At 35.8% G+C, this 19,519-nt stretch overlaps 1 protein-coding gene across 1 annotated transcript in view; it reads left to right on the forward strand.

The window, feature by feature from the left end:
- The window catches only part of CFAP54 (cilia and flagella associated protein 54), a 176,825-nt gene that overhangs the window by 86,443 nt on the left and 70,863 nt on the right, over positions 1–19,519 (forward strand). Inside the window, exons 30-36 of the mRNA XM_072399011.1 lie at positions 1,413–1,539; positions 3,902–3,914; positions 6,432–6,476; positions 8,360–8,469; positions 9,799–10,029; positions 15,085–15,239; positions 18,458–18,645. Of these exons, the coding sequence (XP_072255112.1) occupies positions 1,413–1,539; positions 3,902–3,914; positions 6,432–6,476; positions 8,360–8,469; positions 9,799–10,029; positions 15,085–15,239; positions 18,458–18,645 (869 nt within the window). The remainder of the gene's footprint in view (positions 1–1,412; positions 1,540–3,901; positions 3,915–6,431; positions 6,477–8,359; positions 8,470–9,798; positions 10,030–15,084; positions 15,240–18,457; positions 18,646–19,519) is intronic.

Below are 19,519 nucleotides of genomic sequence, written 5' to 3' on the forward strand. Positions count from 1 at the left end.
CAGATAAACTCTGCAGTTCCACTACGATCCCCAGAGCACTACAGGTTAATTAGCTTGTAGTGTGCCGGGGAATTGCTTGCAGTCACAGCTGTGACTGCAAAGTTCCCACGGTCATGTTCCACTATGATCCCGGGGGCACTACAGGTTAATTTACCTGTAGTGCCCCAGGGATCGCACACTCTTCCTAATGATTGCAGCCTTGGCTGCAATCTTTGATTAACTCAGTGAGCAATCCCTGGGGCACTACAGGCTAATTACCCTATAGTGCCCTGGGGATCACACACTCTTCTCAATGATTGCAGACTTTGACTCGCTGACTCGCAGTGGATAAAAGAAAAATGTAAGAAATGTATCAGAATATTACTATGCTGTAAAGTGTGTTACAGAGTAAGAGATATTATGTAATTGTAGGATAACCCGTAAAAAAAAAAAATAGTTTAATAAACACAAACACTCAATAAATTAATTTAACATTCATTTTTATTTTTTTAACACTTTTTTTACATTGTTTTTATCCGAATTTTTACCGTCGAACCTTATATTTTCCGGGCCGGGTCTACCTGAATTCGAACAGCCATTATCGAGTCGAATAAAAGGACAACCCGATTTTGAACACCAACACTCGTCATTACCACTATCCTGACCATGCAGCATGAGTGTCAGCTCAGTGTCAGTACTAGGGGTAAAAAAGACTGCAGCAAAACTGATGCTGTCAGCAAGAAACCTGATGCTTGGGAGAAAATATGTTTTCGAGCTAGACTATAAACCCCAAAATGTATAACATCAATGGTATTGTAATGGCTAAGTATTAAGTCAGGTATCAATCCAATACTGAATTTGTGGCTGATCTACATGCAACCATTCAGAGCTGAAGCAGTTATGCAAATAGTAATTGAGGAAAGGTGCAGTGCACAGCTGATACATACCTATTCACACAGAGCCAAGGCTGCAATTGTTGCTAAATATGTATCTACTAAACACTTACTTGAAGGAAAGGGGGGGTCGTTAAAATGACATCAAATCTGTAAAAAAAATGTAATAAATAAAAATAAAATAAACTCTGGTTTATTGTACTATGACAATAAAACAAGAAACCTTTTAAGGGGGTAAATACTTTTCATAGCACCATACTGTATTTCCAAGGCTCTGTTGCAACAATATATGGATGTAGGTTCTGCACTTATCTGTCATAGTAAGACATCCCTGTTGATGGTCAAATCTGTTGCAGATTAGGTTTGAAAGATTTGTTTTGCTGACTTTCCTATCACAATAAACAAGAGGTATAGGATGGCCCCATTGACAATTTTTTATAGATGGTTATACTTGTTTAATTTTTATTTTATTGTTAATTTTGGTACATTTTTCAGTAAGTTAAACCAATAAGCAATTTTATCTTTACCCTTCTGATACAGTTATGAAATTTAGGAAGAAATCTCGTTTCCTGGAATTTTTTGTTCAGTTGTTGCAGCGATTGCTATCAGAGGAAAAGCATCAGAAGGTGCTTGAGTGGACTGCAGCTGTCCTTGACTATTTAAAAAGGTAAGATTTTCTTGTGAAGATCCATAGATAAGAAAAAAGCAAGTAAAAATCTTTTTTAAGCTTTCCTTCAGTCATTCTGGCCATGGGAGTAAAACACAACTGCATTCAGTCCAGCTGTCAAAATCAGTATAAATCCATCATCTATCTATTTTCACATAATTACACAATAAGTTAGATCCATCAAGTTCAACCACTAGGGAAATAAGCATATCCCAGATATAAAACCCTATGCACATAGTCGATCCAGAGGAAGGCAAAAAAAAACCCTGGTACATTTTGCTCCAATAGGAAAAAAAAAGTCCTTCCTGATTCCATGAGGCAATTGGATGTTCCCTGAATCAACAGCCCATGTGAGTGTGTTTAGCATCATCTTTTCATTTCAATGTGCAGTTGCTGTAATTTTGTAAATGGCAATCTGGAGGCCACCTTTACACCATTGACGTAATCAGTTACCATGAAAATGATGTCATTTTTTGCTTCTGTAGTTTGCTAACTGATTTCTTAGAAGTCTGCATTAAAATATAGATTTTAGGTTTTCACATCATTGGAATGGAATTAAAAGGTTCTATCATAGGTGTAACATACATGTGCAGCTCAGTGCAGGATGCTGGGATATGCAGAGTGTCCTGGCATCCCCAAGGGCTGCAGGGACTGAATGAACTCCTGTGTGCATGCACGGGAGTTATGTCATCCCAACTTGGCCAATTAAGATGGCCAAAGATCCAAATCCCAGAAGAGGAGCAGATGAAGATGGCAGAGCCAGCCACGGAGTGAAGACAGTTCAGTGTAAATAAGAAATTGTGATCAGTCAGGTATGTTTATTTTATTGCAGAGTGAACATTTTCTGCACCACCTGCCTGAAAGGACCTGCCTGGTCACAATATTTATTTATTTTTTTTTTACTGTCTAACTTCAGTCTTTAAAATCCAGGATCTACACACATTTTTCATATTTTTTAACGGACAGCAGTAAATTTAGAATCAGAAAATGACTGTCCCTTGAGGACTGGGGTTGGACAGCCCTGATCTGTATGACATGTATTTACCATGGGTTAACCATATTATTGCTATGCATTAACAGTAACCTGTTTGACAGAAACTAAATTAAAAATGTCTTGACTTTAAAAATCCCTGTCCACACTGACCTTAGGTTTTGTACTCAAAATGAAAGGCTGGACTAAAATTATTTACCCTTATTAGTGGTATAGAGGATAACTTAATTAAAAACATATGACATATTATGTCTGTCACTAGCATTATTGCAGCTTTTGTTTTTCTTTTTGCAACCAATGCATATTTTTAGTGCCTGTTCTACTAATCTTGCTAATGGATCTATTATTTTTTTCACTCAACAGAGAGAAAACACATTTTGCAAATTAAATATGTAGTTCTATAATGAACTTCAAGTGACAAATATATTAAAGTCCTAACTCTAATTTTAGGCGATAGAGCAACAGTCTTTTGGGAAAAAAAGGTTGAAACCATATGAAAAACATTGATTGTTAACCCCCCCCCACGCACACACACAATGTTATATGATTAATCTCAGGTCCTGTGTTTGTCACAGTACTATTGCTAAATAGCTTAGTCAGCTTTTGTAAGTGGAGAAACTATCAATAAAGAACTAATGAAAGAATGAATACTATTATGACAGGTAGCACAACATACAGTTACCAAAATATGATATTTTTCTCTATCGTGGTCCTTTATTTTGACAATTTGACAAATAATGCCCTCTTGGAGCCACCTCTCTGCTGGCAGCGTGGCAATATATTGAACAGTATGTGACATTTTGCAATCTCACATGCTCTTTAAAAGTAATAAACTTTGTGAACAACTAAAAAAACACATTTCACACATTGTTTGAGAACACGCTCTCATTCTGATAATAGTAAATCTTTTGGTTTAGTAATATTTCAGAAGCCCCCACAATATATTGTCATGTAGTATATGGCTCTTCTGAGATAATGGCTTCAGATTCTGTTTTTTGGTAAGACAGATGGATAGGACCATCACAAACTTTCACAACTCCATCATGTGTAAGCCCCATGATTGCAGTTTAATCTTTGCAATAAAAAAAAAAAAAAAAACTTCAACAAATGCTCAAATACCAAAGTGCATTTTCTGTTTCCAATATATCAAAACAAAAGGCAAAAACCATGACAACAAACTAAGTTTGACTTTAAAGCAAAAAAAATGTTTCTATGCAGTTGTCCTGTGTGCAAATCAAGTTCTTTTTTTCTTGGGTGGTGTACAATAAATGATCACATTAAGCAACACCTGATTAAAATACTATTTTGGTGTTAAATTAAATTTGGTGCTTGATTACATTTGTTCAATTACTTTTTATGTGTTATTTTCAGAATCTCATGTTTGGTGACTATTATACAAAACTCAGCTACTATAAAGCAGTGATCTTAAAAAATAATTATTGGCACATTAGAACTGACATCAGAAGCTTGAAATTATTTTATTTTAAAGGCAGTTTTAATTTACTTTCTATGTTTTTATTTTTTAAGTAAGTACTGTTGATAGTAAGTATATAGTCATGTGAAAAAGTATACCCTCTTTTATTCCTAATGTTTTATGTATCAGGACATAATTAAAAATCAACTGTCCCTAAACAGGCTCCAAAAGAGCTTTAATAAATTAGGCTCATTGTTGAGGAGATATTTTGGCCCACTCTTCTCTACAACATTGCTTCATTTCATTGAGGTAGACAGGCATTCATTTATGCACAGCTCTCTTAGACTTCCTTTTATGGCATTTTGATCAGGCTGAGGTCTGGATTTTGACTGAGCCATTGCCTTTTTTGGTGCATTCTGCTGTAGATTTGCTGGTGTCCTTGATTTCATTGTCCTATTGCATTGGCCTAATATTGTACTGTCATGAATAATAACATTTAACATGCTGAGTCCTGTATGGTCTTAATCAGTGTTTTTCAACCAGGTTTCAGTGGAACTATAGGGTTCTTCCAGAGATTGCTTGGGGTTTTCTTGAGCAATGAGAAGTTTGACTTGGGTCAGTTTATTAGACAGCAATTACCTGTAAGGATGGCATTCTACTTATTGGCCAGCAATGTAGAAATCATTCTTCTCACTGACCAGTGTGCTAATGTACTGTTAGTTATGGATGAAGTAATTATAGCACAGGTTCCCTTAAAACTTTGAAGTCATTTTAAGAGGTTCCCCCATGTTAAAAAGATTGAGAAACAATGGTCTGAAATGTAGCATTTGGATTTTATGCAGTTTCTATTCTTGGGGTAGACACTCTAGGGCCATCCACTTTTTTGAGAAGATTGGTGACTCTCTTGGATCCACTTGTAACTAATCTTTTGCACTGTAGAATGAAGGACTTCAGATTGTTTGGAAATAGTCTAGAAAAACTTCCGTGATTGATGGGCAGCAACAGTTACTTCCCTAAGATCATTGCTGATGTCTTTTCTTCTTGCCATTGAGTTAAGACACACCTAAATGCTTGAGACCAGCGGACTATCAAAACGTCTGCTTGTATAGAGGTGGTAACATATGCTGATGATCACTGCTACTGTAGTGGGAGTAAGTTTTTGTTAAATAAATAATGACAGTGTAGTATGTAACATATTGCTCATCTGAGGTTGAATTTACCTAATTTTAAGACCTGCTATGGGGTAATATACAATCCCTTAATTTATTGTATGCTGAAAAATTAATAATAATTGATAAGGAAATGATACCACAAATCCTTTTGTGTTAATAATGCACATCTGAAATATTCATTACTCTTTAAACAGCATAATTCTTTGTAAGGCAAGATGTTAACTTTAAACTGTACGCATACTTACAAATGTATTATGTTTTGTATATTAATGTGGAAGAGTCAAACATTTGGTGAGTAATTTATAACTCAAAATGATTATTACTGTACAATGAAGAATATTTTATATCACAGCCACTTATATAGAAAAAAGTTTTATAGGGTTATGGGTCTTGCTTTCACTTTGTGAAATTGATTTCTAAATTGAAGTAGCAAAATAGATTTGAATCAATAAACTGTCATCTCATACTAGTACAAAGAAAGTGAAATGTTGACAACCACCTGCTTATTGATTTTGTTTCTACCTGCACAAGTGTTGCAGGGTATTAATTTGTAATGTAATTCCATTTTTATTCAGTGAAATAGTAGCAGACTAAAGTTAAATTCTGTATACCACTGTGACTTTCTTGAAGGGTCAAGATGACACTTGGCAGAAAGCTGAGTTCTTTAGAAACATCTCTCACATTTTGTCTCCTCAAGTAAAATATGGGAATATCTAATGAGGGGGTCTCTATTTTAAAACTGAACTAAAGTTCCACTTTTAAAAATTTGTCATCAGGAAAGGCAGGTGATGTCCCGTCTGCAGTAACCATTCTCACCTGCCTGATCGCCTTTATCTTCTGTCAAAATTCGATAAGCAAATCCCAGCTTACTCTGCATTTGGCAGACTGAATAAACTCCCGCACAACCCTGCCTGCCCAATCCTGATGGCCAAAGATCAAAACAAGGTAGAATGGGTGGAAGTGCCCATGACAGAACCAGAACACATAAGTATAAAAATGGTTTAGTTTCGCTTTAAGAAAACTACTTATAGCAGACCTATCACCAGAATTTTTACTTTACATAAAAGGGTAAACAACCCCTTTATGTAAGCTAAAGATTTTTAACTCTTTTTTTATCATACCCAGACACCTATGAAAAAGTCTTTCTTTTTGGAAAATCAAAACAAGGTTCATAGACTGTGATCATGCATTGGGATTCTGACCAGATCTAGAAATAGGAGTTCCTGGTTTTTCAGCAGTTTCGAAGACAGTATTTTTTGACCACCAGCAAATCAGTCATTGAGCACTGGTATTGTGCTGGATTGCACTTCTGCAGCATTCTTTTAGGAGATACACAACAGTCCTTGTTGAGTATCAGAAGGTATGCTACTTTCTAAACATGGCCGGCTTTGGTATGATGGACTAGTTTTCATCCTTAATTACCAAACACCTGAAAGATATATATAGCAGTATTTTTGCTGTACTTTAAAAATATTGAACACTTTCAAGGTATAAAAAAAAGACATAATTTATTGAAAAAAATAAATATTTAAAAACAACTGCATTTTGTAACCAAATAAATGTTGACACGGTGAAAAATTGACACAAGCTAACACTGTGTTAACATTTATGTGGTTACAAAATGCAGTTGCTTTTAAATATTTTTTTCTCCAAAAATGATGTCTTTTTTATATACTTCCTTGTAAATAGTTATTTTTTTTTTCAAAAAACCATGTCTTTTTATATTCTTTGAAAGTGTTTAATAATTTTAAGTTGCTGCTATATATACCTTTGAGGTGTTTGCAAAAAGATTGTAATAAATGAGGATGTGGTACCAAATGTTGTAAATACCACAATGAAATTAAATTAGCTCACTTTTCATCCCTAGGCTTTTAATTTTAATCAGTTGCTGAACTAGATTGGAACTTTAGCCAGGAAACATTGGTAACAGTAACATCTGCTTTTCAATATCTTAGAACATTATTGGGGGTGGCACTATACTTCTTTAGAACCAGAGCCTCCTACAGATGCCATATAAATGTCAGGGTTCTCCCCAGGCCCTTTTAGCTGGGCGCACCACCCGGCACTTTTCAGCACCCACCAGGCTGTTTTTGGGTGGTTACTAAAGACTTTGGTCACAATACAGGGGCTGCCACCCACCTACAATTTCTTCCCACCCGGCTTAAAAAAATTTCTGGGTTGAGCACTGAATGTGTAGGTTTAGTATTGGAGGTAGGGTACAGTATCCACTCAATAAAGGCACCTATATGGAATAATGGGTTATGCCAACTTTTGATCTTTTAAAGCATGTGGTTTTTTAACACTAATGGTCAGTATGGTAGATGTAGTGCAGACAATCCAATGGACCTTTAGCCTTAAATAAAAATAGAAACTACACTGTGACCACATATAACCCAAGCTTCTAACATAATACTTGTCACTTATTTTGCATTTGAGTTGCCTCCCTCAGAGGCAGTTAGAGCATGAATAACTCCCACCAATGGCATTTTGGTTTTGCTTAAGTTTGGGAGCACTGCATTTTGCTGGAGTTGCAGGTTTTGCTCTGTAGTTTTTCTGTGCCCTAAGTCGGGATCTGGGATGTCTGCATTCTTCTTCCTATTATTGTTTACTTCATCAACTTCAGTTGCTAGTACTCTTCTTCGTTCTTCCCTGTACTGTGTAATTCTTTGAGAAGTGACAGGTCTCCCTAACTTGCACGGTCTTCTTCTCCAAGTAGACTTGGGGAAGTCATGGGGAACTTTACTTTTTTTCTATACAATGGTCTTTTTATTGTCCCCTTTCTTTCCAGATTTATATTTTCTCTCTATATATGTCTTTTGTCTCTCTTTTTCTTTCCTCCTATTTCCTCTCACGCCTTAAGTTTGCAAATAATGCTTAATCGTGTCTCCACACAGGCCTGGTTTAAAAATTGCCTTTTCTTCCATCAACATTGGTTGGAGCTAGATTCAGTGACCTTTCCTACTCCTTTCCCCCATACTCAATTATTAAAATTATTAATAAGAAGAAACAGTACACGTAACATAAGCGGTACTCAGGAACTAAAGAAACCACCTGGACCCTGTGAAGCTGGCCATATCAGCCAGACAGAATTTTGCTTTCAACTCTTGGTTAGCATTACAACAATATCAGTTGGTTCCTATTATCAGTGCAGACACTTTGCTCTCCTTCATCATTTAAAAATCAACCCTATTTTTGCAGGACTACTTGGCATCTAGCTAAAACCTTTATCTCTTTTATTTTAAGGAACAGGTATCATCAACAGTCAAGCAAACAAAAACACAAAATGTGACAAAAAGATCAGAGAATGTCAAAGCACAGCCAAAAAAGAAAACTCAGAGCTTGCATCATCACAAGTCTGTATTATATCTATTTTCTTCTACGTGTGTGTGTGTGTGTGTAAATTTTCAGTGTATTCATTTAGAAGTGGTAATATTTTCAAATTATATGTTCCTAGAGGAAAATATAAGCATTTAAAGCAATGCTTAAATGATGTTTTTAGTGCAAATGTATGCAGTCATTAGTGCAATTAGAAGTAATTGTGTTGTTGCCTCAATAAACCATGGTTTTAGCACATCAATCAGCAATTTGAAACAAAACTTTTTCTTTTAAAGTAAAAGTACTGACAGCACTGCCAGCTTGCCAATGTAGAGCTTCTCTAGACATCGGCAGTTTATGGCATCTACACATAAACTGCTAATGTCTAGAGAAGTACATTTCAATATCAATGTAGAAAATGTTACACAGATATTTGCTGTTACATGCAGTACACTGTGACAGAATGCACTGAAAGTCCTGCATGCAGCACTTTAGATGTACTTTAGATGTACACATACCTAAGTGATTAGATTCACCTTATCACCTGTGTTTTTTTTTAAGTTGATTTGTGAACAAAGTCTTAGATGGTGCCAAAATGCTACGCTCAAATTATAAAGTTTTCTCCTGATGATTTGAACACACTATGCAATCATGTTTACTATATTTTTGTGCATTGATGCTTTTTGTTTTCTTTGCATTTTACCAGTTGTTTTTCATATTCAATAAACCCCTTTATTTATTATCTACCTATATTGTAGATGGGGGGGTCTGTAGCCTAAGTTACTCCGTTACTAGCGCTCTATTTATAAAAGCCTAAATCAGCCATTCCCATATACATTCCCTCGTGTGAGTCTTCCAGATCCATCTGTTTCAATGGCAGTAACTGATTCCCACAATTGAATGTTTTAGGCAACGTCAGATTCCCTGTTTTAAAAATAGTGTCTTTAGACTGGGGGATGGAAACCCCCAGTTCATGCAGGTATATGTTTTTTAAAGCTGCTAGTGTAAGAACTTGACTTGAAATCAGTTGATATCCTGCTTAGACTAAAAGAGTGAGTTGTGAATTGTAAAGAGATATAATGTAGGAGAATGTGCATGTTCTAAAGAGATGTACTTAATATTTAAATTTTGCCCACACCTACACATTCTTTTGTATGCTTTATGGTTACTGTAATGTAGTAGTTTGGCTTGGACATACAAACAAGAGCACACAAATAGGTATTGGTGAAATGGCACATAATATAATGGAACATTGTTTAATATGTATCACTTTACAACTAATAAAACATTATTCCTTAATATTTGTGATGTTAAGCATTTTAGCTTTTAGATCTATATTCACAGAAACATATGTTTTTTTGTTTTAGACTTTCAGGAGAAGAGCTTGAAAAAAAAGCTTTTAGAACCTTGGCTGAACTGCTGACACCTATTGTTGGTAGATATATAAAACGTAAGAGACTTATACAAGCCAGCATAGAAGAAATGCCATGGAGAGCTCAAATGAATCTAATCCTGGCACTAACTCACTTCAGCTTGTTTAAGAAAAAGCTTAGTCAGCTGTGCAGGGAAGAACTGGTGTGTACCCAAAGCATTAACAGGTAAGGCATAGCACAACACAACACGTGCACTGCTTCACAATGAATGTCTTTCATTAGTATTCTTTCACTTTATGAGCAAGAAGCAAGCAATTACTGTTACATCCGCAGGTAATGAAGAGACATGGCAGACCCTGGCCTAAAGTTTACAAACTTAAATATTATCTTGTCTTGTTATTCCTTCTAATTCTGAAAGGACAAATTGGCCACTGTGTGACCTTTTCTTTTTCTCTTTGTAGCAGGCTGTTAATGGGCATGTGATCACAAACTTTGTACTTTTGTTACACTGTAGTGTTTCCTAACAAAGCTGCAAAGGCTAAGCCATTAGTCTCTGTTACTTTTCACAGCTTTTTATGCAACTTTTGCCTTTGTTTATCACACTTTTATGCCTCTCTTGCTTTTAAAGCTGAAAGCAAACAGCTAAATAGGATGAAATATAGAAAAAAAAGTTCTATTATTTCCCAAATTATATGTATGTCTGTCCATCCAGTTCTTTGATGTACCACTCTGCCACAGAGTACAGGGCAGCAGACCTGTTTTTTTGTGTGCTGTAGTTCAGCAACACTTACAAGTCTTGTCCCTCCCCAGGGCTCATCTCCTACACTCTGGTCACACTCTGGTCTTTTCTTCTATCTGGATGTTGCACATTAGCATTTTCATAAGAGCACTGCAGAGCTAGGGACTGGATGCTTGTACTGCTCCTCCCTTGTCTGGCCTAAACACATCTGTACAGTCGACTGCATAGGTCTGATACCAGCTCATATCCAGGTTCCTTCATTGCTTGCCTAAAATAAATAAGTAAATCTAAAACAAACCTGAATCCCAGGAAAATGGTCAATTAGCTCAGTAAGCAGTAAAAATAAATTTTCCTGCAAAATTAATTATAAATCAGGAGCTGTCATCCCACAGTAATAATTCTTACCACTAGATGTACTCACAATTCCTGTGAACCCATGCTGCCCCCGGGGTGGCAGCACATTGTAGTTTTTGAGTGCGGAATGCTTTTTTTTTTAATGCAAAGCAGCAGTGTGCTTGTAATCTACAAGTGTACATGCTATCATAAGTTCACAGAAGTAAGATGAAGTCAGGCCACTGGAATATGTTATGATTGTATTTTGCTAGACAATATCTAAATGCACAGTGACAAACAGGAAAAGCAATACCTATGGTTCAATCACCTAAGCTGGATTCACATCTGTAGTTTCCAGTGTATTAAGGTGAGTTCTGTTACTTCAGTCCCTTCATTTGAATGCATCAAAAGAAATTAAAATGCACCAATTTTTCAAAGCACAGCACCACAAGGGTAATGTATTGTGATATACTATGGTACATTGCTGCCATTTTGACTATGGAGTCCTCAAAAGTTGAGACCTGTATAGATGCTCAGTAATTGTGCCTCTAAATGCTTTTTCATGTGACAGTTGAAAAAACTGTTCTGCCCTATAGAGGAAAAAGGGAAAGTAAAGAGGCACCCCACTTCTTCCTCCCAATTAGTGAAATATTAAGTGATGTTGGTTGTCTGTTGTTTAAAGATCTGGCATAGCAGACCACTTAACAACGGGGGATACCTCTACCAACATTAGATTTTACCCAGAGCCAATCATCAGAATGACTAAAATCTAGCACTAGCATGAAGCTTTATTTCAAACAAACTTTTTTTTTTTTTTTTTTTTTTTTTTAAGGTTTAGAGTACAATGGAATAGCATTACCATATCTGTCAGGTTTATGTTGCTTTCTGTGGCTGTAATTAGAATACTTCTTCCCATTTCCTGTAATGCCTGCTGGTGTTTTTGAAACAGGAAATGAGGGAAAAGGGTTAGTCTTTTTTGACTCTTATATTTAATATTAAACATTGTTTATCTTACTATAAAATACTAAGTTTGTTTGGCCATTTGCCCTCAAGGATTGGAGATGGACACCTCCTGACATAGAACACTGAATTGTTGTAGACATATTTCTCTCCATTGATTAGCAGAAATATTCTTTTTCATGAAAGTATATACAGATCTCTGCAGGCTGTCCACTTTTGTTTAAAGCATAGTGTAACATATATAACTGCTATGTAAGTCTTTTTGTAATATTTAATTAATAATTAAAAATTGCCTTTCTGTTCCAATCTGCAACCACTTTAATTTTCTAAACACTGTCAAATATCACTTCCTTCCAGTATAGCAACCTAGAAGCTTTTGTACAATATAATCACCAAAATGTACAGTAATTTACTGCATGTGCAACTCAATAATTTTTTTAGTCTGCAGTGAGTTAAAAGTACAATTTTAGGCATATACTGCAGTAGAAATTGAAGTTCTTGGAGATACTCCCTAAGGCTAAGAGATAAAGACATTGTGTGTAAAAAGCAACTAAAAGGGGACTAAAACCCACATGATATCTCATCTACAGTTCACCAGAAGACATGTGTGATATGCTGAAGTTTGTTGGAAGAACTGTCTACAGAATTTGTAAACTAAAAACCTAGGGCATTAAAAATATGACCTCTTGGCCCTAATTTATTAAAGCCCTCCAAGGCTGGAGAGAATACACTTTCACCAGTGAAGCTGGGTTATCCAACAAACCTGGGATGGATCTGGTTCAGGATTCAAAGCATTTGCTAGCAAATAGCAAATTACATTGAAGAAATCCATTCCAGGTTTGCTGGATCACCCAGCTTCACTGGTGAAAGTGTATTCTCTTCAGCCTTGGAGAGCTTTAATAAATTAGGCCCTTTGTCTTAAAATATTTGTAATTCCAGTTGTTTTTTTCAATGATCACCAGATAACAAACATGGGTTGGTCAAGAAATTCATTTTAAACCATCCCAAATAACAAGGTGTGTAACTTTTCATGATTTCAGAACAAATCTCTTAATAGAAACTAAAAGTAAGCTGAGTTTCTAAAAAGGGGGTTAAAATAAATTATTTTGGGTAAGGTGAGGGTGCTAATGTTTTTAAGAAACGGCATTTATTGTAATGGAAACCTTGGTCTTGCACTTTGATTTCAGTAACAATGGTAGCCGGTCTCCTTTGGTTCAAAATATGATTTATTGACCTGAAAAAGGATTGTTATCCGTTCCCTATCATGGTTAGCTTCTGTATCTTGATTGTTTATGTAAATCAAATTTCTGGAAGCTAATGTCAGCAAATATAGTATATTAATTTCCAATGTAATTTTTATGTGGGTTAGAACAATGAAACATATCTAAAAATGCCTTTGGCAGTAAGACATCAAGCTCCAGTAAAAAAGTAACTTCACCACACTTTGCCAAAAGTGTGCTTCATTTTATAGAAAATTTATCAGAGTAATTTTTAGGCCATTAAAGTCATATTTTAGTGGAAGGAAAAATGTTCCTCCAAAAATACATTTTTGGACAAATATTAAACTACTGGATTGTTTTGTTTAAACATGTTTTTTCTTTACATTTTTAACAATTGTAAATAGTTTTGTCCCCTAAACTAGGGGGAATTTCTACTAAAAACTACTACTACTTTCTAGGTTCCACATGCCTTTTTTTATTAATTGTAATATTGATCATGGAAACAGAAGTATGGTATAAGGGGTGTGATACAACCTAAAATAATATAAGTAATATAATAATAAATAAAAATATATTATTGTAAAGTAAACCTAAAAGCCTAACTTACATGTTTCTATCTAAACCTACTTATCAAATATCCTAATGATCCTGGCATTCTGCGGGCTCTATGTGCAGGCAGATCCATTCGGGCACAGGCAGCCAATCATTAGCACTGCCTGCTCCACTTCTAACGGTCAGATGTAGCTCAGGGACTTCAGCTGTAGGAAGCCAGGAGTTTGTGTTAGATAAGTGTATGTGGAATTAGTGTTTGCAGACTAGATTTGAGAGAGGAAAGGTAAAAAGTTTAGCGTGATGCTTAGTTAGTTCTCTTTTTTTAAAAGCCTTATGCTCAGGAGGCTTCCCCACATTGGGTTTTCTTTTGTGTTTGCAACAAATGTAGCTAAATAGTAATGAGACATATATATTTCAGTATGTATTGAATGATTGTATATATGTATTGATATCAGATAGAAAGTATAAGCAATGTAAAGTCATATTAATATAAATATGTGTTTTAACTGCTAATGACTATACAGAAGAAAACCAACTAACAGAAGAAATGCAAGGCACTGAGCAGCTGGATCTTTAACTCAGTTTGCCACCATAAGGTTTATTTCCAATCCTGAAAGATCTGGCCATTTGGCAACTGAGCCGGGGCCTCTGGATTGCACAAGGGACAATAGAAGCAGATATACTATGTCCTCATAAACTGCCAGATGCAGCCTTTGTACAGCTGGATTTTGTATTTCACTTGGTTCATGTCCAGTCAGATATCAGTCTTCCAATGGAGCCAATTTTTGTCATAAACACATTTACTTTGGCTATTGTATGAGACGCTTTATGCCTGGCTAGACTATATCTGACTTGGCATAGCCCTAAAACGTGACAGCATATCAAAACCTGCATACGTTAATTTCAAAAATGTATGTTATATATAAAAATCACTCTACTTTGACCAGTTATTTCATCATGTTACCTTTAAAGATGATAGTACAGAAAAAAGAAAAAGCAAAGACTAGAAAGAAGAATCATTCCATCTGAGATTTAGTTTGGGTTTCTTTTTACTCCTCTTAAAAGGGAAACCCAATGCAAAGGCACACAAGGGAAGGCTGTTTTAGCAAGCAGTAAATCGAAATGCATGCCCAGGATTACACTGATAAAAATGATTCTAAAACAATGCCAAAGTGAGGACGTAAGAGAACTGCAGCTAGACTGAGACAGAGCAATCTGCTGCCAGGCTAAAGCTGACGGATTCTGCACATGTCTCCAAAGCTTGTATTAAACATTAAATATAAAAATTGGGTATTTTTAGAATCCTGTTTTGGAATAGTGATTTCTGTACAGTCCAGTTCAATTGTACCTGCTTTTTGGTTTTAAGTTGTTGATTAAGTGGAAAAGTGTATCTTTTTAAGCTGTTGTGACAAAATTAATTGCTTGGAATTAACATTTGTTTTGGTTCTATACATGTGTTTTTCCGTGTTTGTGCAGCTATAGACTTCTAGATCCTGAATTATTCACTTTGCATCACGCTGGCACTGTCGTCATGGCAACTGAAACAAAAGCTGCGGATGAGCAAGTGTCTAGCCCAGGTCACCTTCATCCCTCACTTAAACTAGATCTTCCACCAGATGCCAAGCTAACGGGTAAACACTTTATAAAATTCAACCACAATATCCAATATTATTCTGTGTTTTTGCACTTAATTACGATTGTAATTGCATTCTCAAAATGCCTCCATTGAATTGCAAATTGGCTGTGTAATAGCTTCACTTTTAAGCGACCGTGCAGTGAGCATTTTGAAAAAGACATGCTTTTCACCATGTGCTGCTGCTGAAATCACTTAAACAGTGTTGTGTCTTCCGACAACCCACAATTTGCAGACAGTTGACAGATGACTTTTATTAATCCATTGCCGGTGATGATGATGTAATAAATAAAAGCCATTTGTCAGTTGATTACTTTAGGTAATGTGCTAATGTTTCGTTTAGTGTGTAAATGTAGTTTGCCTCTATTGAAAGCTGATATCAGACAAGCACTGTTTTACATCTAAAAAAAAAGTTTAAATTTCAAGAATGATTCACTACTTTGAGACTTGTAAGTGACTGGGTTCTCTTTGCTCTTGTGACAATTACTAGCATATCATCGTTCACAGTTACACATCAGAGACAATGGTCACCACACCTGTGAGACATTAGCCTTGTGTCTTTTTAGTGAGAAAGGCCAAAGCCAGAAACCTCTTTTATTTGTTTTTTTTTCTGTTCTGTCCTACACCCATTACCTGCAGGGACAATTTTAGACAAAATGGGATTTGAAATGCAAAGCATTCCAGCTCCCTGCAACCTCTGCTATTTTGTCAGTTAGGGCCCTGGAAAAGGTGGGTGTCTTGGGCACTTGCTCAGTTTGCTCCCCCTCCAAAACCAGTGATGATAACCTGGATGAGAAGTGGAAGGATATTTCTCCAAGGGTAAACCAACTACAGTAAAATCTGACAGATCATCTAAATCTTCCTTCCTTTTTAAAAAAAAAAAGTGTGCTCTTGCCGCAAAGTTAGTGAATTCCCATACCAAGAAGGAGAGATATTAAGCTAACCAGAATAGGCTTGCCCACAGCCGCACTGGGTGAACCACTTCTACCACTGGTTACTTGTGATACAGACTGGTGTGCAGAAGCTTGACAAAAGTTTGAAGTGGCAAAAACTAATAGGTTCATTGATGTAGGACACTAGGTCATTTACCAGGACAATGGGTAGGTAATATCAGAAAATAATAAGATAAATCAGAAAATGCATGGTCAGGTAAGCTGAAGGTAAGAAGCAGACAGAATAGGTCCAAAGTCAATCTGTGTCCTTGTAGCCAGTTAATCGGAGTTCAGTTTGCATACAAATACCAGACTTAAAGTACTTATAATAAGGCAATAAGCTTGAGGTACATGTCAGAATAAATTGAGGCAGGTGTTAAGGACACACCTACTTCCTGCAGTCTAGGGCATATAGTACAGAGTTACCAGAATATGACATTAAAATAATAAGCAGGGCAAACCAAGATTAGCTATCCCCAAGCTAACCAAATTAGTCTAATTTTAAATTTTGCGGTTGCAACATGACAATTTTTATTGTTCTCTCTCAGCTACCTGCTTTATTATTCATCATATGGTTATGACAAAAAGTGTTAGGCAGCAGTGAGTCATGACACACCAAGATGGGACATTTTCTGGCTTCAAGCACATAAATCTACTTATGGCATTAACTTTTTTTTCTCCACAGTAGAATTTTTCTGAAAATGGGATTTCAGGGTCAAATAGTTGAATAACCCAACCAGATTTCAAGTTTTAGAAATCTTGTGCTAACATCAAGGGTGCCATTTCATCCATTTAATAAATTGCATACCTTTATTATACAGGTTATGTTGCCAGTTGAATTAGGTCAGCACCTTGCCTAAATCCATTTACCTTATAACCTGTTTATCTCAAATGTGCCAGCAATCAAGGAAAAGCTGGCAGATTTGGCTGTCATACTAATAAAGCTGAATCTTGGTATCTGTGGACAGCTTTAGATCATTTCCATTGTATCGTGGTATTAAATAACATTTCAAAGGTTAGTTATTTTTTTATTAGTCTGTGACATCAGTTTGGGAAAAAAGTTTACTATTTCGGCATTAAAATGTCTTCATATGCAAAGTGTGATCCATTCAGAATTGTGCTGAGGTGTGAGTGGCAGAACTTTAGTGCACACATCCCTGACTTCTATCCCCAATGCCCGGTGAAGCAGAATGCCAACATCTAGATGGTCCTGATAGCCCCAAATCACTGCAAAGCTTTACTAAAGCTTGTGTTGCTATATGGATGTAATTCTCCAACAGTGTTTCAGCATCTACTAAAAATATTTATGTGTATATTATTTGTAATGCCCACAATTTTGGTCTTAAAAACTGTTCAAGTTTTCTGTCTCTGACACCTGGAAAGTGCAGTATTGAAGCATTTGTTCTGTACCGAGCAGATTACCATATTAAACCTAGGCACTGAGCAATTTATGAATGTTGTTGCTTCAATTGCTATGGTAAAATCCCCACGTGGTTAAAAAAATTACACAGCAACTAGCACCAGCAAGTAGCTGACATTATAAACTGTCAATACATACCTTCTATCTGCTCCTAATCTGCTCCTAAAATCCCCTTTAGCTGTGCACAGCCTCACAGTGTGTGCTGGGTGTGCCGATAAAATACATCAAGCTGCAAGGGAAGCAGGGGCTGCTGCAATTTCTTACTTTTTCTTGCTGCTGCAAATGACATCACTGTACAGAATAAGCATCTCCTAACAGCTACAAGGCAAAAGTAATAATGAAGTGACTTAGAGATCAAATCCTGACCATGGACTTGTGGCCAGGACACTCCACAGAACTTAATCCCATTGAAAACCTGTGGTTCGTTTAAAAAAAAAATGGTTAGACAAACCTGATAAATTGTGATCAACTCCAAGCACTAACAAGGCAAAAATAGGTCACCATCATTCAGGATTTGGTACAGAAGCCATCATACAGATATCCAGCATGCTAGAGTGAATTGCATTAGTTAAGAAAAAGAAGGGTCAACACTGTAAACATTAACTCTACTGTTATGACTGCACTAAGTTGACAAAAACAGTGGGTGAAAGTGAACAGTGATGTGAGACATTAAATGCTTAGTTATACTGAATACCCTTCATTTAACCTTGCATGTCTAAAAGTGATTGTCAGTATTATGTGCTTACTGTATAAGTGTTAACCTCAAGCATATGCGGTATTCAATGTTCACTTGAATTGTAATTGTAATAATTGTATGCATTTGTTCTAGCAGTTGTTCATCTATTTGTTTCTCTCATTATTTAGATTCAGTTGACTATTCTGAGCCAAGTACAAAACGAAGTGATATGGATATGGATACTCCACGTACTCAGATGACCAATGACACTGAGATGTCAGTGCCTTCTATTAAAGAGCAAGCAAAATTAAACAAGTCTTCAATTATACTTTTGGAGCATCTTGGCAAGGTTTTCTATCATCTTAAAAAAGCAATGGTAGGGCATGTAAAATATTTGTTACTGAATCAAATATTTTTCCTTTTTGCATTTTAATTTATTTTCTGTGCCTAACTGAACAGTTAAATCACATAGGTGGATGTAATGATCAAATGCATTAGAATGGTCACAATTTATTCTGTCTATATGGCACAGGCACCTCTGAAATTTTTCCTTTTTTATTTATGAAATGAATAGTTACAACAAGAAGAGTAAAGGGATGATTACATATGCAATATCATTTTTAAATAAAATAAATATAAAAAAAAATTTAATAAAATAAAACATTGATATATTGATATTGCTATATGAATTACACCTACAGAATTATTGTCATGTTACTAAATCCTCTGATTTGTCTGCCTTCTGAAAATAATTTCTTTATGAAGTGATAAAATAAAAATAATAGGGAAATCAATGACTAAATTCCCGTTTTGCAGTTCATGCAGCATAAATCAGATGTGGGATGTGTTATCTGTCAAAGTCAAACTGATGATGCTGAAATTGAGGCTTTCCTGCTCCCAGCTGTGCTTCACTGCGCTTTTGTCAGTCACTTTGATGAATGAATATTACATAGGGGTTGGATACTCTTAGGGGTCCATTTATAAACAATTCGAGTAGTGATTCATTTAATGAAAAGTTTTTTTGTGTGTGAATTGAGATGGGTGAATATACTTAAGATGTACATGTGTCTTCTCAGTACATTCAAAGTTCATTAATCCACATTTTTCTATCTCCAGTTGTTTGGAGTTTCTTACCATTTAAGTTGTTTTTAAATGATCCCCCAATGTTTGAATTCCCATTCATTCCATTGGGCTAGTTCACACAGGAGCATTTGTGGGCAGCAAGTTTTTGAACCTTAAAACCATATGAA

This window comes from Pyxicephalus adspersus, chromosome 2 (assembly GCF_032062135.1).
Source record: "Pyxicephalus adspersus chromosome 2, UCB_Pads_2.0, whole genome shotgun sequence".
NCBI classification, from domain to species: Eukaryota; Metazoa; Chordata; class Amphibia; order Anura; family Pyxicephalidae; genus Pyxicephalus; species Pyxicephalus adspersus.